This window comes from Cervus canadensis, chromosome 6 (genome assembly GCF_019320065.1).
Source record: "Cervus canadensis isolate Bull #8, Minnesota chromosome 6, ASM1932006v1, whole genome shotgun sequence".
In the NCBI taxonomy this organism is placed as follows: domain Eukaryota; kingdom Metazoa; phylum Chordata; class Mammalia; order Artiodactyla; family Cervidae; genus Cervus; species Cervus canadensis.
In genome coordinates, this window is record NC_057391.1 from 34,721,702 (window position 1) to 34,746,774 (window position 25,073).

The 25,073-nt window shown below is 35.9% G+C and overlaps 1 protein-coding gene across 1 annotated transcript in view; it reads left to right on the forward strand.

Moving 5' to 3' along the window:
- Window positions 1-25,073, forward strand: part of MDGA2 (MAM domain containing glycosylphosphatidylinositol anchor 2) — an 858,597-nt gene that overhangs the window by 730,173 nt on the left and 103,351 nt on the right. The window contains exon 9 of the mRNA XM_043471432.1: window positions 4,146-4,415. Within this exon, the coding sequence (XP_043327367.1) occupies window positions 4,146-4,415 (270 nt within the window). The remainder of the gene's footprint in view (window positions 1-4,145; window positions 4,416-25,073) is intronic.

Genomic DNA, 25,073 nt, shown 5'->3' on the forward strand with positions numbered 1-25,073 from the left:
CATACTAACACATATATATGGAATTTAGAAAGATGGTAATGATAACCCTATATGCAAAACAGAAAAAGAGACACCGATGTACAGAACAGACTTTTAGACTCTGGGGGAGAAGGTGAGGGTGGGATGTTTCGAGAAAACAGCATGTATATTATCTATGGTGAATCAGATCACCAGCCCAGGTGGGATGCATGAGACAAGTGCTCGGGCCTGGTGCACTGGGAAGACCCAGAGGAATCCGGTGGAGAGGGAGGTGGGAGCGGGGATCGGGATGGGGAATACGTGTAACTCCATGGCTGATTCATGTCAATGTATGACAAAACCCACTGCAATGTTGTGAAGTAATTAGCCTCCAACTAATAAAAATAAATGAAAAAAATAAAATAAAATAAAAAATTTAAAAAAAATTTGTATGTAGCATATTTGTAAACTTGTATGTAGCATATTTGTAAACTTGTATGTAGCTAGTTTGTGAACTTGTACATAGCATCATCTGTAAACTTGTATGTAGCATCATTTGTAAATAGCATCAAATATGTAAAGCAAAAAGGAAACAGAGCTACGAGAAGAAAACTTTTATTTACTTATTTTTTTATTAAATTGTTGTATTTTTTTAACTTTCTTTTTTTTCATTTATTTTTATTAGTTGGAGGCTAATTACTTTGCAATATTGTAGTGGTTTTTTCATATAAGGTGAGGGTAGGATGATCTGAGAGAATAGCATTGAAACATGTATATTATCAAGTGTGAAACAGATCGCCAGTCCAGGTTGTATGCATGAGACAAGTGCTCAGGGCTGGTGCACTGGGAAGAAGAAAACTTTTAAATGCTACACCCATTTAGAAGAGCTTGACACTGTCTTCTAAGTTAATCCAAGCAGAATAAATGGGTGGGAAAAAAAACCCACAAAAAATGTAACAACTCTATAAGTTATATGGATGGAATTGTTATCAGACTTAACCCAATAGATTCTCATCACATCCCAAACAACAAACTACTCCTCCTTTGCAAGTACACACAGGACAATAATCAATCATATTCTTGGGAATAAATCTAGTTTTAGCAAATTTCAGAAAATTGAAAACATGAATTTTTAACTCTGAATATGATTCATTTAAGCACAAAATCAGGGAGAAAATAAAACATAAGTATATGTTTGTAAAGGGGGCGCTTCCCAGGTGGTGCTAGTGGTAAAGAACCTACCTGCCAATGCAGGAGACATAAGCAACACAGGTTCGATCCCTGGGTCGGGAAGATACCCTGGAGGAGAAAATGGCAACCCACTCCAGTATTCTTGCCTGAAGAATCCCATGGACAGAGGAACCTGACTGGCTAGAGTCCACTGGGGTCACAAAAAGTCAGACATGACTGAGCAACTGAGCACACATATATTTGAAAATAAAGAAGCACTTGCCTATTAGGTATCCCTACTGTGTGCCTAATACGTGCACAAATCTGACATGTCTATCAAGTTCCAAACTACCTTTCCTTTTTTACCCATGTTCATCTCATCCCCATAATTGTCTAAGGCATCATTTATGGTCCCATGACACTGCTGTAGTTCAAGTCTTCTCTTTAAGTTTCTTCTCTTTGATGTTCATGCTCCTCCTATCTGCCACACTATTCTTTCTAAAAGATTGGTTTAATCATATAAAGCTTTCATTTAAAACTTTTTAAAGGCCTTAAATACCAACAGGATAAAATTCAAACTCTATAACATGACGTTCAAGGATCCTTAACAATCTCTGCTTTTTTCTTTTTCATTTTTATTTCCTCCCAAACTCTCATGCACCTTTTGTACACTAGTTATACTATTATAACTTATACTCCCCTGAACACTCCCTCCTCCCTGTCTCCTCCTTACCTCTGTACCTACTTATCCTCTTACCTGGAATGTCCTCACCTGTTGTTTACCCACATGACAATTTCCTACATATCCTGAGAGATACAGTTCAACTATCACTTTCCTTGCCTGATCAGTCCTTATGGTGTTATTCACTTCTTCACTTTCTACCATAGAATATTTTTTACTTCCAATTTTTTAATTAGCTATTTAAATCTCTATCTATTGCATTAAGCCATAAACTACATGCAGAGAGGATTTTTTCTTGTTCATTTTTTTCTATTCTTAGCATTTATATAAGGAAGACTCAAAAGTTAAACTTATGAATAAAATTAAAATTGATATGGTAGCTTAAACATATTTATTGAAAGAAGCAAGAGGGGTCAGTCAGTAGACTGGTTGTGAGAAAGGAGTGCAATGCTATAAAAAGTAGATGGAATAACCCATAAAGAATATAAAATGGCACATTTGGTGTGATAGTCCTAAAACCTTTTAGCATCTTCAAGGAAGGGTTTTCCAGGTAGAGATGTCAAGCACTGATACAGTGCAACTCAGGAGGTTGTCATCCACATCTAGTCAAGGATATGGTTCTGTTGCACGGAGAAGTCCTGACTGCAGAAAACCCTGATTGGCTGTACCTGATTTCCTTGATTAAATGAATCATGTCATTAGATCCCAGGAAATAAGTATTATTTAGTATGACCATTGGGAGTCATCATTAAGTAAAGGCCTATATTTTGCCTAACCTAAATGATGGGAGAAGTATGTCATACCTTTTGGAAATCTTCCCATAAAAATCAAAAAGATTAGGTACCTAATGCAGCAAGTTTTAATTGTATAGGAAAAAAATTCCCAATTAAGCCAAATAAATGAAGCGTTGCAGTGGGTTGAAATCCATATCCACCTGTAGCATAATTTTCTGTTTGCTTAAGGCTTACACATGAATATTATAAATTGCTGTCACATTATTCCTGACCAAATAATTTAGAAGATAAATTTATTTACTTGTGTTACCCATATTATTAAATACTTGGTATCCAGAATCCTAGGGACTGAGCTTCATATGAGATAATTAGAATTTGCTTACATGAACCAATGGCTTCATCTGCAGAATTTCATGCTAGTGTGGATACTCTGTTTTTATACCTAGAGCATCATTTGGTTGCCAGCAGTATAAACCAGAGTTTCCCTGGTGACTCAGACAGTAAAGAATCTAGTTGAAATGCAGGAGACCTGGGTTCGATCACTGGGTCGGGAAGATTCTCTGGAGAAGGGAATCGCAACCCACTCTAGTATTATTTCCTGGAGAATTCCATGGAGAGAGGAGCCTGGTGGGATCTAGTCCATGGGGTTGCAAAGAATCAGACATAACTGAGTGACTAAGCATAGCGCAGTATAAACCAAATACACTGATGGCAGTGTTTTCTGGGAAGCAGCTAGAAAGAAAGGAAAAAAAAAAAAAGCTCTTCTAGATTCACCTGAGGCTTCCCAGGTCTCTCAATAGTAAAGAACCCGCCTGCCAGTGCAGGAGCTACAGGAGACCTTGGTTCAATGCCTGGGTCTGGAAGATCCCCTGAAAGAGGACATGGCAACCTGTTGTAGTATTCTTGCTGGGAAGATCCCGTGAACAGAGGATCCTGGCAGATTACAGTCCATGACGTCACAAAGAGTCAGACATGACTGAGAGGCTAAGCACAGACACACACACCTGCAAATGCTATTTTAAGCGATTAATCCTATTCACTGCCCACACTCAGAATTATGCTTCCCTACCCAAGGCTTTTGAACTATGGTCTTGGAGAAGACTCTTGAGAGTCCCTTGGACTGCAAGGAGATCCAACCAGTCCATCCTAAAGGAGATCAGTCCTGGGTGTTCATTAGAAGGACTGATGCTGAAGCTGAAACTCCAGTACTTTGGCCACCTCATGCAAAGAGTTGACTCATTGGAAAAGACCCTGATGCTGGGAGGGATTGGGGGCAGGAGGAGAAGGGGACGACAGAGGATGAGATGGCTGGATGGCATCACCGACTCGATGGACGTGAGTCTGAGTAAACTCCGGGAATTGGTGATGGACAGAGAGGCCTGGCATGCTGCAATTCATGGGGTTGCAAAGAGTCGGACACGACTGAGCGACTGAACTGAACCCAACCCCAAATCTCCTAGCCTAAATATGTTCTCCACCTACCTGATAATAGCCTTTTCCTTTTGCTAGATGTATTCTTGAAAATAGCTTCTCACAGTAAGTGTAGCCACCGGCTTATTGCAGATCACCCGTTTTATCTGTTATAATATCTCTTTCTACAGATCCTCCCGCTGTGGAACCGGCATTTCTGGAAATCCGGCAAGGACAAGACCGAAGTGTCACTATGAGCTGCAGGGTCCTAAGAGCCTATCCAATACGGGTGCTGACCTATGAGTGGCGCTTGGGCAACAAATTATTGCGGACGGGTCAGTTTGATTCTCAAGAATACACAGAATATCCAGTGAAGAGTCTTTCCAATGAAAATTATGGGGTTTATAATTGTAGCATCATAAATGAAGCTGGAGCAGGGAGATGCAGCTTTCTTGTTACAGGTAAGGTGCTGAATATTTTGCTTTTTTGCTTTTTTTTCTTTTTAGATCATGGGAGCTTAGGCTCTTGTCAGTGTAAGAATGAAAGCATTTTGCAAATCCACAGAGCATATTATGAACAGCTTGCCTGTTCTATTTAGAGTGTCTACTCATTATTTTCAAGGCAAGTCTATTTTAATAGTTAAGATAGTTTATATGCCTATAAAATTAGACAGAAGCTTATGTGAATCTGAATAGATTTGGTGATGAGGTTGGTTATTTTGAGTATCACAGTAATAAAGTGACAAATCTTAACCAGCTTTTTTTTTTAGATCAAATTGCAATTATTAATACATATTTTTTCTGCAAGTCTAAAAGCTCTTTCAACCCATTATCTGTGCTGGTTTTAGTAAAGAGTGCTTTCTTTTTCTTGTTTATTTATTAACTCGATGTGTGGTGAATGTCCATTTTGTCATTGGCTTACTATAGGATCACAGATATTCAAAGGGAAATCAATATAGTTGTATTTGGTATATAATGAGTTGAGAAAATTACCATTTTTGATGTCATTATCTTTTACTGTATTTAAAGAGATAGTAAATCTGTGTTAAATTGTATATATTTATTTGAATTATTTTTGTAATCTAAAGTAAATTTCTGTTATTTTTGAGCTAAGATTTAGGCATATCTTAAAAGAATATACTCCTTTTCATTATTATTTTGTTCTAGATGAAGTTTGTTTGTAACAGTTATAGTGTTTATGCTACTAAAAGAAGAAACTGGACGTTATATGTTATCTGTAAAGCAATCATAAAAATCATGATTAAAATGTTTCAGACTTGATTAAATCTTGTTCATTGGTAATATAAATTCTTATTAATAAGTTCTTACTTATAAGAGAATTCTCTGATATGGATTGCCTTGGGACATTTAACTTCCTGAAATGGGATATTAGGTATTAATAGGTAAAATATAATTGACTAACCAAAGAATATGAAGACGTCCTCTCCACTGGATCTTACCACCTCTTGGTTTTGCAATCTCTTTTATTAACATTCAGTTGAACTTAAGGCTTTTCTACTGTAATTCTTCAAGTGAACTGTTAAAATAAAAAAATCCCTAGGACTGATACTTACATGATGATCTAATTTTTATCCCTAGGAGTATTTAAAAGGGTAAAAGAATGTAATGTATTACTCTAGGGGGTAATTTAAATGCCTTGATATACTTTCATTCTTTATTTATAATATATTAATTCCAAAGAAATAAAAATCTTTCAAAAGCAATTATTTTTCACATATTGGTACAAATGGAGCACTTTACTTTCTTTCATTATCCCTCCAAAATAAAAATACCCCATAAAATTAACTAAACTCCTTTCTCCAATCCTTTCGGCTTTATACACATTCTGATTTTCTTTGGTGACACTGTTTTCTAACTTGGACTGTATTAGATTATGCACCTCTGTGAGATTTTCATTTGTTCTTTATTATATGATCCAAATCCTATTTCTTGAGCTAGAAGACAAGCTGAGACTGGAAGAAACACTAGCTCCATTCTCCCATCCCAGATTCACAGGGTGCAGTAAGTAGATTTCAATAGCTGCAGAAAGGAATAAACCTGTTGTGGATTGCCCCATGGAGGGAGAGAAAATAACCCCAGGCATTAGTTTGTTTCCAGTGTGCATTTTTCAGTCTTCAGGTCAGCTTCATTTTTTTTTCAAGATCTCCACATAAAATCTAACAAAGTTTTGAAGAAGAGAAAAGGAAATGATTGAATCTGAAATATAGTATAATTCCAGAAAATATATAAAGAAATCAATACATCCATAGAATCAGACATCTGGAAGAAACTTTGAAAGGCCGTTTACTTTTTCTACTAAAACATAGCATAATTAGTAGTACTATGAATTAGTATATAATATAGAATTAGTAGTAATTCCCCACAATTCAAAACTCTTTGAAGCTATGCAGAAGAGAACTAGGAAATATAATATATTCAAGGCTGCATATATTCATTATGCATATGTTCTTTACCCAAAAAACTGATCATTGAAGACAATTCTTTTTCCTTCCTTGAGGCCCAGATTAACTAAGAAACATTTAAAATTTTATCGTTAGAACTATTTTACCAAATTTAAGAACACACTTCCACTTGCTTGTCATGAACATCATGTAGTCACTTGAAAGTGGATTTGATCTGACTATACATCAAAATGTATAGAACTGAACACAAAGGCAATGGCAGCCACATGTCTATATTTATTTTAGCTCCTGGAAAAGCTCAAAAGTTCGGGCCTGCTGTCTTCATATATATCATGAGTATGTGATGTGTGTCTGTGTCCAGTGGCAAGAGAGGAGGGTTTTGTTTACCGAGGAGTCAGACAGGGTGTGAGAATATTTTCCTGGAAAGGAAAACAAGAAAGTAAGCAAAGGTATTTTACAAAGAATGACCAGCCTAGCTTGTAATCCACCATCTATGTTAGGAAATATTAACTATAACATTACAAAGTACTGTGTAGTTGATTTATTTTATTTTCTAGTGTTGTTATAGTGAAGTTAAGCCTGGTGTTTGTTTGTTTGTTTGTTTTTGTGTTTTAAGCCTTTGTGATCTAAAGCAATAACCCAAACACCATTTTATCATATTTTTCTATGAGAATTTTTACAAATTCTAAAAATAAATGTGGCATTTTAATTTATTAGAATAAATCCACTTTTAAACATGAAATTCCAAGTATATATGTATAAATACATAGACATAAGTATTTTTATATTAATAAATAGTTCTGTACTATTCAGCATGTCACTCCAATGGAGCATGGATTTCACTTTCTCACAGGTCCAAATGCTCCAAATTAACATTTGGAAAAAATGCTTTTAAATACTCCAAAATATGTAGGCACATTCATTATATTATAGATATGAGTGAATAACATGCTAGGTTAGATCCTGGCACACCAGCTTGATCCAGAAAAGAAAACCAGGAAATGTGGGATGATGAAACAGATAAAGGGATGGCCCAGATGAATGATTAGATGGAAGGACTCTTACTGAATATCATTTCTTTATTGGGAAAAAATGAGGATAAAAGGATAGTTCAAGGTGAAAACATGCAGTGGGCTGAATAGTGTCCTGTGTGTGTGCTCAGGTGCTTTAGTCGTATCAGACTCTTTGCGACCAATGGACTGTAGCCCACCCGGCTCCTCTATCTGTGGGATTCTCCAGGCAAGAATGTACAGTGGGTTACTATGCCTTCCTCCATTGGATCTTCCTGACCCAGGAATCGAACCCATGTCTCTTATGTCTCCTGCATTGCCAGATGGGTTCTTTACCACTAGTGCCAGCTAGGAAGCCCAAATAGTGTCCCTCAAGAAGGTAAATCTCTGTCCTAGTCCCCAAAACCTGTGAATATCACTGTACATGGTAATGCATGGTTAATTTAAGGATTTTGAGACAAGCAGCTTTTCCTGGATAGTTGATGTTGGCCTTAAATGCAATAATGTGTACCTTATAAGTAAGGCAGAGGGAATTTTGACAGAAGAGAAGGCAATGTGAGTACAGAGGCAGGGACACAGTTAAACCAGTGTTTCGATAAACTCCTTTCTTTAAAATGCTTCACGTTAAATAGAACTGCTTTGCCAGATATCCTCAACTCTGATACCCTACTCAGGCTAAACCCCTGCACAATAGGCGTAGCAACTTCTCACAGCTCAGAAAAGTTATGAACAGTGGGTACTTTTACCTCCTAAAGAGCTAACTGAAACAAGGCTATAACTGCTAGAGGTAAAACCTGGGAGGAAAAGCACCTTGGGAGGTTGCATCACCCCCTGCATCTGTCACTGATGTTGGTTTAAACTATACATTGGTAAGGACCCCTAGGGATGCTTCAAGATTGAAATGTTATGCCCATTATATAATAAAGTGAAGATAAGATGTCTGCAGCAGCTTGATTACATAGGATAACAGATGAGAGAGGATCTGTTGGCAGATTCTGTTGAAATGCCCAGGTTTAATAAAGATTCACTTTGACTTCCTTGAATATGAAAAACTAGGCTATCTGAATTAAAATGCATAGAAATCCACTCCAGCATTCTTGCCTGGGACATCTCATGGATAAAGGAGACTGACAGGCTACAGTTCATGGGGTTGCAAAGAGTCGGACACAACTTAGTACTAAACAATAATGATAACAATTGATTTATAAGATTTTAAATTACCTATGTCTTTTAAATTATTTAGTGATTGAGATGGTAGTTCTAAACAATTCCATAAGCATATTTCTTTCCTTTAACAAATTTGTTTCTGACAATATGTATCTGTTGAAATTTTATGGATATTAGTAAATTAAGACTTAAAAGCAAATTGGACAAGGAAATGAGTCGATTTTTTCTGTTTACTTCTTTTAATTAGTTACTTGAATAAAATGTGGCAGCTTTCATGGGACAGTATATACATGGGTATTTATTAAACTATATTTTATGTCAGTTAAAGTAAAAGCAGAATAACATGGTTGTCAATTATAGCCCAGGAGCAAAAACAGAATGTCTTTATAACTTCCAGAGGGTATATATAGACAGTTACATATGCTGAAACTTGTGAATCATTTAAGATTCAATCAATGAAGACAGTTTTAAATTCTGTTAAATGAAAAATACTAAAACAGTGGTGTCTTTTTCAACAGGTAACTATTAAAATTTTTTATTGCATAACTACAAATTATAATTCAGCATGAAACAACCATTCTTGTCCCTTTGCTAATGATTTTCTTTGCAATCTGACAAATATTTATTTACTATGTACCTACTGACTGTCAGGTACTAGATTATACCAGAAGTAAAACAATAAATATCCTCTCCTCAAAATCTTTCCCCTATCATGTATATTTCTGAATCTTGTTATTTTTATATTTACATAGTACTTTGCAGCCACCATTTTCTTTTTAAACCTATTACTCCTGTTAGCCTTATATTCTCTTATCTAAGGTATTATGTCCTCTATATATATTTTAACTGCTAGCTGAATTTTCAACCTTTATATCTTTCAATCTATTTTCTATATTGTTGGGTTTTATTTTTTTCAGAAAATATATCTTATTCTTAGTGATAAATGTGGATTATAGGTGAAATGCAAACTCATTTTCATGGATTTTTAAACCATTAATATCCTAAAAAAGTTTATTATCTCTCCTTCAATCCTATCAGTTACTTTAAACTCCAGTCAAACTAGATTCTGCTGCCATCTGCTAAGTGACATAATTTCAGGACTCTGTGCCTTTGTTCACATGATATTTTATTCTAAAATACTAGCTCTTTGTGTATGCCTCAACTAGAGCTGTGATGACTTTTGTTTGTACCTTTACAAGGATTACATTGACCTTTGCTCTTCGGCCAAATACAGAAATGTAGGCTGTAATAATATATTATTTTACAATTTACAAATAAATTATATATGCTAATATTTATTATCTGAACGTATCTGTAAAACTCCTAGTATGGCATCACCAGCTGAATGGACGTGAATTTGAGCAAACTCCAGGAGATAGTAAAGGACAGAGGAGGCTGGTGTGCTACAGTCCTTGAGGTCACAAAGAGTCAGACTTAGGGACTGAATAATGAAACCATGATTTAAACAGAATAGAAAATGAATAAAATGAAAAAATAAATAAATAAAAAGAAAATTATTTCATTCAGGTTAAAACCTTGAAGTATTATTTAAGAAACTAATGTAGTAGCTCTGTCCCACAAAGTCCTCAGGGGTCCAGGTTTCTTCCCTCTTACTGCTTAATCATCATCCATAGATGGCACATCTCATAGCCTTAATAGCTACTTAAGTAGCTACATCTTCTACTAGCATCTTCTAGCATGTAGCATCTTCTACATCTCAGCATATTCCCTCTTTTCCCCCCTCTTTTTAATGATGCTACCCAGTAGTGTGTTTTTTTTTTATATATTTATCTTTTCTGCTTACATCTCATTGTTCAGTTACTCAGTCGTGTCTGACTCTTTGTGACCCATTGACTGTAGCCCACCAGGCTCCTCTGTGCATGGGATTCTCCAGGCAATAATACTGGAATGGATTGCCATTTTCTTCTCCATTGCATCTCATTGGATGCCACTTAATCATAATGTGGTAACTGCTATAAAAACTGTGGGTATAGATTTTATTCTAGGAAGATTAGGTAACACACATACACACATATATACATGATATATATATATATATATATATATGTATTTTAACTTGCCTTTATTGAAACTATTTCATGAAATAAAATTGAACTTGACAAGGAAACTTTAGGATCTCTGGTTTTATCTCTGTAATACTTAACACCATCATTGATCATCAAAATCATCTCTCAGGGGCCATGGCCATTCAAGTTTAGAATTTTTTTTAATTGATTTAATACAGATTCTTGAGAGTTTTTAAGCTCTGGGAGATGATGAAAGACAGAGAGGTCTGGCATGCTGCAGTCCACGGGGTCATAAAGAGTTGGGTGTGACGGAGCAACTGAACAACACAGTTTTTACTGGTAAACAATGTAATTGAGGATACCATGTTAATTACTTATTGCAGTATAACAAATTCCTACAAACTTAACATCTTTAAGCAGCATGCATTTATTATCTCACAATTTCTGTGGGTCAAGAGTACAGGCATGACTTAGCTAGATCCTGTCTTCTGGATCTCACAAGACTGCAATCAGAATGTTTGTGAAACTTTCTTATCTGGAGGCTCAACTCTGTAAGAAGTTGAGTCACTTCCAGACTTACTAAGGTCAGTAAAAGATTTAACGTTCTAAAGGTTGCATGGTAGAAGGCCCTAGGATTTTGCTGGTTGTTGAGTGAAGACCACTCTTATGTATTAGAAGATTTCTGCAGGTCCTAGAGGTCACCTGTAATTCTTTGTCATATGGGCTTTTCCAGCATGGCTACTTTTCTTATCAAGCTGTAAGGAAGAATCTCTAGCTCCAGTCTGTTAAGATGGAATTTTAAATGTGTTCCTACGTGCTCAGTCATGTGGAGCACAGCTCTTTGTGACCCTGTGGACTGTAACCTGCCAGGTTTCTCTGTCCATGGGATTTTCCAGACAAGAATACAATAGTGGGTTGCCATTTCCTCCTCTAGGGAATCTTCCTGACCTAGGTCCAGGGATCGAATGCACGTCTGTATCTCTTGCATTGGCAGGTGAATTCTTTACCACTAAACCACCTGGGGAGTCCCAGAATCTTATATAACATAACCTAATTATCAAAGGAACATCCCATAACAGTTATTTTCCACACTCAAAAGGAGCAAATTATACACAAAGATATGAAAAGCAGAGATAGGAATCACTGGAGTCCCCTTAGGTTCAGTCTGTCACATAATATCAACTTTTCCGACTGCTAGGAATACTTTAAACACAGCCTACATATCAAACTGCTTTATCTATGGCAATATTTGAAGAAATCCCTCATAGTTTATTCCCTTGTCAATAAACATGGCAAATAGAGTTTTACCAACAAAATTTTGCTTGTGACTGTTGCTTTCACCTCTAATTTGGAAGTATATATAGTGGGATGGTTCATCCTCTAATTTTCAATTGATATATTACAATATTCAGATTGACATTTTGGGATTACTCTTTTCTCCATATTCAGCATCAGCAGATCAGACAAATAAAAAATTAGATAGATCCTAAAGAACAAATAAAGCAAGAGTGAGACATTTCTTTGAAAGGGAGTACATGCCATCGCTCTGAATGTAAAGAAATCCAGAATGAATGAGAGCTGTAATGTGTCTAAGACAGGATGTTGGATTATTCTAGCATTATTTAGTTCTAAAGAATGAAAAGGATGAAATAACAACCAAATCACATTTGACTCCAAATCAGAATGTTTTATTCTTGTTTTCTAAAGTCATATTGAGTTATATAGTAATGAGATAGAAAATATATTTTATTTTCTTGCAATGTATATGTTTGTACTATTCAACTGAATACTTGTTTGTTATCTCTAAACATGAACAGCACAACACTATGGAAAAATCATTAGAACTACCAGAAGTAAGAGCAAATGAACTGATGCAAAAGTATATAATAAAATTCCCTGTGATAACTCTTAAGAGGCAAAAGACATCAATGTCAAATCAAATATTTTGGAGGCTAGAATTGTGTGAAATTTATTAGAATTTACTTATGATGATAACAGATAGACTAATGGATCCCAGTGTTTCTGTCAGCCTCGTGAATTACAATTGTGTGAAAACTGCAGAGGAGAAAATTAATTATATGTGGTAACAACTCAATGTATTCTATGTTGTATAAACTGATTCCACTAATATTCTTTTTATTCAGACAATTCTGCTATCTGTGTAGAAGTGGTATCACCTTTCTATGATGGGTAAGCTAATAGAGGTTAAGGAAACCAAAAAGAAAATGTGTATCTTCTGACTGCAAATTCAAGTTCTTTTTGACACACTTCAGTGACTGTTTTATTAGTGACTCTAAAAGAGCTGAATTTTTGGATAATTAAGCCAGATAAAATATAGGTCCTGCTGCTGCTTAGGTGTTCTAGTCATGTCCAACTCTATGTGACCCCATGGACTGTAGCCCACCAAGCTCTTCTGTCCTTGGAATTCTCCAGGCAAGAGTAGTGGAGTGGGTTGCCATGCCCTCCTCCAAGGGATCTTCCCAACACAGGGATCAATCTTAAGTCTGCATTGCAGGGCACATTTTTTACCACTGAGCTACAAGAGAAGCCCCAAAATATAGGTGAGTCCATGCTAACTCTGAAAAGGTAGAAATAAAAATGTAAATATTAGTTAAGGAAATTAATACCATCATTTAGCAAACATTTTACCAAACTCTTTACTTTAATATTGAATCTAACTTCCCTGGTGGCTCAAATGGTAAAGCGTCTGCCTACAATGCAGGCAACCTGGGTTCAATCCCTGGGCCAGGAAGATTTCCTGGAGAAGGAAATGGCAACCCACTCCAGTATTCTTGCCTGGAAAATCCCATGGACGGAGGAACCTGGTAGGCTACAGTCCATGGGTCGGACATGACTGAGCGACTTCACTTTCACTTTTCTCTCTAACTTACACATTATTTTAGACAACAGAGCAGAAAATGCTGATTAAAGAAAAGGTCATAGGAATTTCTGTTGATTTCATTCTAGTCTTTTCTTGAGGATTGGGCTGCATAGATAAAGTGAAACCATTGAGGCTTAGCACACTCTGCTATTTCAGGTTCAGGGCAGAAAAGTTATCAGTTCAGTTCAGTCACTCAGTCATGTTCGACTCTTTGCCACCCCATGGACCGCAGCTTGCCAAGATTCCCTGTCCATCACCAACTCCTAGAGCTTGCTCAAATTCATATTCATTGAGTCGGTAATGCCATCCAACCATCTCATCCTTATTATCCCCTCTCCTCTTGCCTTAAATCCTTCCCAGCATCAGGGTCTTTTCTAATGAGTCAGCTCTTTGCATCAGGTTGCCAAAGTTTGGAGTTTCAGCTTCAGCATCAGTCTTTTCAATAAATATTCAGGTTTGATTTCTTTTAGGATTGACTAGTTTGATCTCCTTGCAGCCCTAGGGACTCTCAAGAGTCTTCTCTAACACCCACAGTTCAAAAGCATCATTTTTTCGGTGCTCAGCTATCTTTATAGTCCAACTCTCACATCCATACATGACTACTGGAAAAAAACATAAATTTGACTAGACAGACCTTTGTCCACAAAGTAACGTCTCTGCTTTTTAATATGCTGTATAGGTTAGTCATAGTTATTCTTCCAAGGAGCAAGTGTCTTTTCATTTTATGGTTGCAGTCACCATCTGCAGTGATTTTGGAGCCTCCCCCAAAATAAAGCCTCTCACTTTTCCATTGTTTCCCTATCATTTGCCATGAAGTGACTGTAGAGTTCAAGAAGTGCTGGAGAAAGCTACTGTTTTCAGCTCAGTAAAAGAGGATATGCCTTCTTAAAATTCCAAACATCCTGCTGAGATGTCAGAATGATTAAGCCTTAGGAATAAGGACCATGCTTAAGAATAAAGGCTTATTCTAGATACTCCTGAACAAAGACAAACTCCAAGCCCTGATAAGATTCATAAGGAAGTAGAATTTGGAAGTAGAGTTCCACCAATATGGATGAGCAAGACTCTACATTCTCTGTACAGCTCATCCAAATAAAACATCAAAAGGCAGAATACAAAAGTGTAAAGTGGTCAGCAGGTAACTGATTTACTTACTAGAATAAACGTTGACATTCTTTGGAAGTAAAGGGCATAGTCCAGTTATCTGTATATATAGCATATATTACAGAGGAATGATGTAGTAATAATTACTAAAATTGCTCAATAAATAATAAAAGTTATCTGACATGCAAAGAAAATAGGAAAATATTGTCCATAGTCAAGAATAACAGTGGTCTTTAAAAACTAACCCTGAGCTAGCCCAGGTGCATATAGCAAAACCTAGCTATTATAATAATATCTAAGTATTAAAGGAAAATATGTTCAAAGATTTAAAGATAAATGCAGTATTTATGAGCAAGTGGATAAGAAATTTCAGCAGAGGGGAAAAGTCCTCTAAAAATAAAACAAATGCAAATTCTTTAACTAAAATAGAAATGCAAAAATGTACATAGATGGAATAGACAACATATTGGAAAAGGTAGAAGGGTCAGTGAAATTGAAGGCAAATTGAATGAGCTGAGGCAATCTTATAGATTAAAAATGTTTGAAGACTAAAGCAAAGAGACCTAAGGACATGGGAGATAATAAAAAATGCTCTGAGATAATTGCAATTGAAGTTCTAGAAGAGAATGAGAGTAGGACCAAAAAAAATTTTTTTTCAAACCCATAGATTCAAGCATATCATGGAACACAAAGCAAGAAAAAAATGTAAATAAAATCACTTCTAGGCACATCATAATCCAATTGCAGAAAACCAAAGACAGAAAAATTTCAAAGCAGCCAGAATAAAACTGATATTTTGAAGATATGCATAATAGTTACCTTCTTGTTAGAAACAATGTTGGCTAGAGGACAATGAAACAACATTTTTAAACCTTTAAACCTCTTTGAAATACTGTCAGTTCATAATTTTATTTCCAGTGAAAACATGCTTTGAAAATAGTTAAATAATTTTTTTTTCTGTAAAATAAAAGCTAGAGAATTAGTAGTCAGTAAAACTGCACGACAAAATATGCCAAAGTATATTTTTCACACTAAAGGGAAAAGTTATCAGTGGAAACCAGGATAGCACAGAGAAATAAAGAATATTTTTTCCTGTGTTTTCCTCTGTGAGTTTTATGTTTTCAGATCTTATGTTCAAATCTTTAATTTACTATGAGTTAAATTTTGTGTGTACTGAAAAAAAGGCAAGGATCCAATTTCATAAGGGTCCAATATCATTCTTGAATGCAGGTATCTACTTTTTTCAACATCATTTTTTCAAAAGACTGTGCACTCTCCATTATATATTGTTGGTACGCTTGATGAAGACCAGTTGAGCACATATGAGTAAGTTTATTTCTAGGCTCTTAACACACACACACACACACACACACACACACACGAACACAAGGAAACTTTTGTTTATTACCTGGATTGTGGTGATAGCAACATGAGGTGTACATATGTCTGAATTTACCAAATTGTATTATATTAGTTATGTGCAGTTGTTTTATATACCAATTATACCTCAATAAAGCTGGGTAAAAAATGGAATGATGTTCAGATCCAGTAAATAGGTTGGTAAAGATAAAAGACTGTTTGGTTTTTTGTTTTTGTAATTTCCTTAATCAACAGCTGCACAAGAAATGGTCAGAATATTACAGCTTGGGGACCTGACAACTGTTTTTATAGATAAAGGTTAACTGGAACATAGCTTTATTCATTTGCTTATATATTGTCTGTGACTCAATTCATACTGCCACAGGAGAGGTGAGTAGTTGTAACTAGTTGTAGCAGCCACAAGACTCATAGCCTACAATATTTACCATATAGCTCTTTGAGGAAAAGTTTGTCAATGGTTGGTTTGAAGCAAAAACAACAACATTATAAGTTTGGGTTTATAATATCTTTCCAACTGAAATATTACAGCAATAGCATAAATGATGAGGTTAATTTGACTTACATTATTCTAAGTTTATATTAGTTGTGAAGTGGGAACTGAGAAGCCAGTGGGACCTCAGAGAAGCATTAAATATGAAGTGTGATATGTTAAGTGATACCATATTGACTGTAAATGGAATCAGTAAGTTAAAGTTGCATAGTTTTTGCAATATAGACACTTCTAAAAATTTTTTTTTAAAAAGGGTTGTATGGAAGAAATGAAAACACATTTGAATTTACTCAAAATATCATAAGAAAAGCACAATAGATGAACAACAACAACAAAAACACTGAAGGGACATTGAAGAAAATGAGCAAGATGATAGACTTTAACCCAATTATATTAATAATACATGAAAGGTAAAAGAACTTAACACTTCAGTTGTCAGAAATGACTGGACTGAATTTAAAAAAGAAAAACAACAAAAAAGCAAGCTGTCTACAAGATAGACACTGCTATCTATTAAAAAAAAAACAAACACAAATTAAATATAAAGACAAAAAGAAGCTGAAAGGAGAGGACTGAGGAATTTATAGCCTGTAAAGGACACATAAGAAAGCTGACTTGGCTATGTTATTACCAGAAGAGTAGACTACAAGAAAGAAAAACTTGTAAGAATTAAGGAGGAAATGTTAGTAATAGCAAAAGAGGAATTTATAAGGAAGGGTGCTGTGCTGTGCTTGCTTCGTCACTCAGTCATGTCCGACTCTTTGCGACCCCACGGACTGTAGCCCACCAGGCTCCTCTGTCCATGGGGATTCTCCAGACAAGAATACGGGAGTGGGTTGCCATGCCCTCCTCAGGGAAAATTACACAACTCTAAATATGTATAGCTCAAAATCCTTCAATCTAGGCTTCAACAGTACGTGAACCAAGAACTTCCAGATTAGAGGCTGCATTTAGAAAAGGCAGAGGAACCAGAGATCAAATAGCCAACATTAGTTGGATCATAGAGAAAACAAAGGAATTCCAGAAAAACATCTACTTCTGTGTCACTGACTATGCTAAAGCCTTTGACTATGTGGATCAAAACAAACTGGAAAATTCTTAGAGATGTGGATACCAGACCACCTGACCTGCCTCCTGAGAAACCCGTATGCAGTTCAAAAAGAAACAGTTAGAACCAGACATGGAACAACAGACTGGTTTTAAATTGAGAAGGCAATGCATCAAGGCTGTATGTTGTCACCCTGCTTATTTAACTTCTATGCAGACTACATCATGTAAAATTCCAGGCCTAATGAATCACACTCTAGAACCAAGATTGCCAGGAGAAATATCAACAACCTCAGATATGCAGATGATACCACTCCGATGACAGAAAGCAAAGAGAAACTAAAGAACCTCTTGAGAGTGAAAGAGGAGACTGAAAAAGCTGCCTTAAAACTCAACATTCAAGAAATGAAAACCACAGTATCTGGTTCCATCACTTAATGGCAAATATATGGGAAAACAATGGAAACAGCGACAGATTTTATTTTCTTGGGCTCCAAAATCACTGAAGATGGTGACTGCAGCCATGAAATTAAAAGACACTTTCTCCTTGGAAGAAAAGCTATGGCAAACCTAGATAGCATATTAAAAACAAGACACATCAGTTTGCCAAGGAATGTCCATATAGTCAAGGCTATGATTTTTCCAGTAGTCATGTATGGATATGATAGTTGGACCATAAAGAAGGCTGAGTGCTGAAGAACTAGGCTTTCAAATTGTGGTGCTGGAGAGACTTTTGAGAGTCCTTTGGTCAACAAGGAGATCAAACCAGTTAATCCTAAAAGAGATCAACCTTGAATATTCATTGGAAGGTCTGATGCTGATGCTTAAGCTCTAATACATTGGCCACCTGATGTGAAGAATCAACTCATTGGAAAAGATCTTGATGCTTGGAAAGATTGAGGGCAGAAGAAAGGGGCAACAGAGGATGAGGTAGTTGGATGGCATCACCTACTCAATGGACATGAGTTTGAGCAAACTCTGGCAGATAGTGAAGGATAAGGAAGCCTGGCATTCTGCAGTTCATGGGATCAAAAAGAGTGAGACATGACTTAGAGACTGCTCGTGGAGTGCACATGGAGTGCTCACCAAGATAGATAATACGCTGATCAAACAGTTTACTTGTAAAATTGGGAACTAGGAAAAAATATCCATTCTCATTAGTCACAAATATTGTACTGCAGGTCCTTACCACTACAGTAATACAAGGAAAGTAAATAACATGCATAAAAAACAGAAAAGAAGTAAAGTTACTTTTCACAGATTATCTGATTGTTTTTGTAGACAATGCTAAAGTGTCTATGAGAAAATCTACTTGAATTAAGATAATTTAGCAAAAGCATAGGATACAAAATTAGTGTGTAAAATCAATCATATTTCCACATAATATCTATAAAAATTTGAAACTGAAATGTAAATGTAAATATACCATTTCCAATGACATCAAAGTGTGAATAAATTTAATAAAATATACACAAGAGATACACTAAAAGGTACCCCAAGAATTGCTTTGGGGAATGAGCCTAAATAAGTGGAGAAATATCCCATATTCATATTTTGAAAAAAATTGATATTGTTTTCATTATTATTCCCTCCACATTGATCTATGGGAAAAAGAACAAAGTTAGAGGACTTAAATTACACGATTTCAAGTCTTACTGTAAAGTCACAGTAGTCAAGATAGCATGGTTTTTGTATAAACACATGGATCATTGAGATGGGATAAAGAATCTAGGAATAGACCTTCATGGTTATAACATGGTTATAATAGACCTTCAGATATAATACACGTATGGTCAGTTGACTTTTTAAAGTAGCCTGTGTAATCCATTAGGAAAGGCTAGTCTACTGAATAAATTCTGCTAGAACTGGATATTCATATTGAAAAAATAAATTTTAAACAACACCTCACACTACCAACAAGATTAATTTAAAATTGACTGTGCTGTAAACATGGAGAGCTAAAGTTGTAAAATTCTAAAAGAAAACTTAAGAGAAGATCTAGGCAAATTTGGAATAGAAAGTAAGCCAAAATATCACTATCAATTGAAAATAATATAAATAATAATAGCAATACAAACATCATTCAAACTACAGTCTTTCTGCTCTTCACATACATCATTATAAAAGGAAAAAGCTTCCACATATAAGTAATACCATATGATGTCTGTCTTTGTCTGACTTTACTCAGCATGACAATCTGTAGGTCCATCCATTTTGCTGCAAGTAGCATTATTTAGTTCTTTTTTTATGGTGGAGTAGTATTCTGCCATGGAGAAGGCAATGGCAACCCACTCCAGTACTCTTGCCTGGAAAATCCCATGGACGGAGGAGCCTGGTGGGCTGCAGTCCATGGGGTCGCGAAGAGTCAGACATGACTGAGCGACTTCCCTTTCACTTTTCACTTTCACGCAGTGGAGAAGGAAATGGCAACCCACTCCAGTGTTCTTGCCTGGAGAATCCCAGGGACGGCGGAGCCTGGTGGGCTGCCGTCTATGGGGTCACACAGAGTCGGACACGACTGACGCGACTTAGCAGCAGCAGTATGTTGCCATATATGTGTACTACTGTATTGCACAGGAAACTCTACTCAATACTCTGTAATGACCTACATAGAAAAAGAATCTAAAAATAAGTGGCTATCTGTATGTGTATAACTGAGTCACATTGCTGTACACCTAAAACCAATGCTGCAACATAAATCAGCTATACTCCAGTGAATTTTTAAGTTATTGGTCTAAAGAAACAAAAAAGAAAAGAAAAAGCAAGCCAGAAACTGGAAAAAATAACTATTTAAAGGAAGCTGTGGTACATATACACTATGGAATATTACTCAGCCATTAAAAAGAATTCATTTGAATCAGTTCTAATGAGATGGATGAAACTGGAGTCCATTATACGGAGTGAAGTAAGCCAGAAAGATAAAGAACAATACAGTATACTAACACATATATATGGAATTTAAAAAGATGGTAACTATAACCCTATATGCAAAACAGAAAAAGAGACACAGGTATACAGAATAGACTTTTGGACTCTGTGGGAGAAGGCGAGAGTGGGATGTTCTGAGAGAATTGCATCAAAACAAGTATACTATCAAGGGTGAAACAGATCACCAGCCCAGGTTGGATGCATGAGACAAGTGCTCAGGGCTGGTGCACTGGGAAGACCCAGAGGGATGGGATGGGGAGGGAGGCAGGAGGGGGGATCGGGAAGGGGAACACATGTAAATCCATGGCTGATTCATATCAATAAATATTATAAAAAAAAATAAAGTACATGTTTGTGACAAAAGGTTCTTATCCAGAGTATATAAATAATTCTTAAAACTCAATAATAAGCAAACCATCCAATGAAATTTGGTAAGATACTTGAATATACATTTCACCAAGGAGCATATGATTAACCAACATTTGTATTAAAAGTGGTAGGCATCATTTGTTATCAGAGAAATGAAATTTAAAACACAATGAGATAGCACTATACACATTCTAATGACTGAAGTTAAAACGACTAACAATAGCAACTGTAGGTGAGGATATCATAGTCAGTGGAATTATCACACACTATTACCAGAGAGTGTAAAATGGGATTTCTCTTTTTAAAATAGCTTGTCAGTCTCTCACAAACTTAAATATGTACTAACCAAGTGATCCAGCAATTCCAGTCCTAGATGATTACTCAACAGAAATTAAAAGTGGATGTCTATACAGAGATTTATACTCAAACTTTAATAGCAGCTTTATTTGTAATAATGTCTAACTAGAAACAACCCAAATATCCATCAACAGCTGATTGGATAAACAACTTGTGATCTAATTTACTCATACAGCAGAATTGTACTAATTCATAAAACCTGAGAGAAAAATTGATACACAAGACATGCATAAATGGATTTCAAAAACAATATGTTGAATAAATACAACCAGACACAGAAAATGCATGTTTTATGATCCATTTATATGAACTTCATGAAGAGACAAAACTAACTGTTAGTATTAGAAATTAAAATTCTTTGGGGCTGGAGAGTTCAGTTGATTGATTACAAAGGGGTAGGAGGCAAGTTTCAGCAGTGATGAAAATCTGTATCTTGATTGATGATTATATAGTAACATAAATTTCTAGACTCAATGAAATTTATACTTTTATTAAAATGTGTGCATTTTGCTGTATGTAAATTATGCTTCAATAAAGTATTACTGAAAATATGGACAGTATTTGACAAATAAGCTAGGGCTGGGAATAGGAGGTGTTTAATGTTATTATATATATATATATACTTTTTCTAATACATGTTGTGCTAATTCTTTAAAAAATTTAATTGCTCCTCAAGAATCCTGTGTGCCTTTTCCTTCCCCTAACCTCTAAATTACATGCTTTGGAGGAGACACTAAACTAGTTATCTTCATAGTAGTTCCCCTTCCCAGGATAACCACTACTATCTTTGCCCAAATGTATATCCCTTACTTTAAGAGATAGTGACTGTTGCATTAAGAATATTGAATGACCCAGTTTATTGGTAACAAAGGTCATATATACAAAGTGATATCAGAAAGATATGAAGCAGGTTTTGGAGAATTACCATTTTGTAAACGATACTGTCACTGCTGGGTAGAATAGAGGGAAGACAGAGATGTCAGCATAACAGGGTAGGACACAATATTCCAAAACTATTTCTCACAGCTTCCTCATATTATTTTGAGCAGGCATTAGATTCAGTTTGTAGAGGATAAGGAATAGTTTGAAATCACAAATAGCTTCCCCTGAGAGGAAAGAATCTTCATAATAGTCTCTGACTCCAGAAAAGAATAAAACAAAGAAGCCCAAATATAGAACTGAGCATATGTTATGTATATGAATATCACATGTTTAGTATTTCTGTTCTTGAGAGAATGTTTAACACTTAGTTCAGTTGGATTTTTTCAGTAGATAACGGGCAGTAATAAAATCTGTCTGGAAAGAATCAAAGGACTTTTAAAATTGAGTGTAATCAAAGACATCTCCCAACACCCCACCCCTACTCCCAAGTGTCTATTTAAGCACCTGGCCTTTGTCCATCACCCTGAAGGGATGATTAATGGATGAGGACAGTGCAAAACTTGTTCCAAAGACACACCAGAAACAAGACTTAAGGTAATCAGGTGAGAATTTCCACAGATAATTGCCTACAACCTGATTGATTGTCTTTTCTCAAAGGATATTTTGTGACATAGCAGTAAGTTGAGAAAGTCAAAAGAGGTCTTCTTTTTACAGGTACTTTTTGCATTTAGGACCAGAGGATATAACCAAAGTCTTATAACTTTACATTTCTTATGTAAGTGTTACTTATGAAATCATCTTCTTTCATCATTCCAATGAACTTTGTCTATTTCTAAAGAACTCATCAAAATGACAGTTACTAGTAGCCTCAGGATCTAATTCCAGGCAGATACCAGCTCTGTAGTTGGATCTGGACCTGTGCTTCTTATCTATATGATAAAAGCAGTTATTTGTGCTCTAATCTTTTTCTTGCTCCAGGAGACATATTCACAGATCTTTTGGTTATTCTTACAGAGTCACAGTTATTCAGTTTCAATAACTGGTTTCCTTTATTCACGTCTAAATCCACTTTATTAATTCAAGTTATATGTTTTGGAGAAAATAAATGTTCCTAGAAGATAAACAGCATACCTTCTGGGCTCCTCTCCAGCTCACTTGAACACCTCTTGCTCCCTGCCTAAATGATATTCAGCACATTCATATTCAGCAATGGACCACCCACGTGTGCGGCAGCGGCACTTGCCAAGAAGTTAATATGCTTTATAAGTACACCATTGAACATTCAGTCCTCTCAGCCTGAGAGTGGCTGGGTCAGTTCATCCATCTGTTCCCCATCCATGCACACACCCCAACCAATGGTCCTTTAAAGGAACACAGGCTTTTAGATACTTCAGAACTGTTACGTTTTTAGGGAATGTAAAGCTTTAGGAAAGACTGAATTATTTGCAGCTTATTATCTATTAATTACTTCTGGATTAAATAAATACACATAGTTCTCATTCTAGAGATTTAGTCAGTCCTTATTTTTAGAAATTCCTGACTTGAAAATACTCTCAGGTAATGATGTAATATGGCCTATCTGGTTTAGTCCTACAGGTAAATTGTAGTTCAAGTTTCCTTATTCACAGTGGGCAGAGGAGGGAAGCAGGAATCCTTTTGAGAATAGTGGAAGTAGCATCTTAACAGGAAATCCACCAGCCTGCACAGATTGTGTGTGTGAATTAGAGAAAAGGTGCCCCTTTCTTCAAATAGTTGTAACTCCCGTATCAGAGCACAAGTGGTTACAAGAGAAACAGAGCCTGGATTTCAGTCACCCGTGGTAGTGGCAACCCTATCCAAAGACACCGGGGGTTAGAATAAAAGGGACTTCGGACATGGTTTCAGGATGCTACTTTGTTACTCCACAGTTGCTTACTACAAGGCAAGTCATTAAATATTTCTAATCTTTACTTTCATTTTTTTGTGAAAGGAAAATGATATTATTCTCATCCTGCAAGGCATTGTGAATATCAAGAAACATAACGTATGCAAGTGGTTGACATGGTACCTGGCAAATAGAAAAATTAACCACATGAGTGCCTTTAATAGTCTTATTTTTGTGTGGGAGAGATCAAGCATCTAGAAAGAATTGTTGTATTCCCTAGATTAAACTGTCTCCTAATGTCAAAATCAGAATATTTTCTGTGTACAGATAGAACACTGGAAGCAGGCTTACAAAGAGGAAGACCCCAGAAGAAAGCATTTCATGAGAATTTTATGAGTTGTTCATATACAGACATATATGTGCTATATGAGAAGAAAGGAAAAAAATCCTTCAGTATCTGATATTACAAAACTGAACAAAAGTAAATTGAATCTCTAATATTACATTGTGTGGTTTTTCTCAAATTATATTTCAAATTTGAACATTGGTATGCTTTTCATATACTGTTTCTTTTACGTAATTCAGATTTACATAAAACTTCCCCACACTCTACACTACCTCAAGGGAAAAATTCTCTGAGTGTCCCTTTGATTAAAACTGGAATAGGAAAGAAAAGGCAAGAAAGCCTAAAGTGACTAGCTTTTGAATTACAAATGAAATATCCTTTGGGGATTCCCAGAAAAAGGAAGAGAGAAGTTTTGGAGCTTGATAAAAATGTCGGCATTGGTTAAGCAGAGATTTTGGTTATTCCATGTTTTGGCTCATAAATATTAGTACTTAAGGGGAATGCAAATAATATTTCTGTTTTCCTTCGGGGCCATATAAATATTAGCAATTGACTTTCTAAATAAATGATTGCTAGTTACTTCAGTGATTGATTTTCTAGCAGCATTTCTTAGGTGAGGGATATATAGGACTAGCCAGAGGAAATAGACATGGTCAGAGAGAAAGGGTGCACTCACTATTTTTACAAAACAGTACACTCGCTACAAAGTAGATTTGTGCTTAGCCCAGGATTTGGGGGGCTTCCCTGGTGACTCAGCAGTAAAGAATCCGCTTGCAATGCTGGAGACCCAGGTTTGATCCCTGGTTCAGGAAGATCCCCTGGAGAAGGAAATCCCAACCTACTCC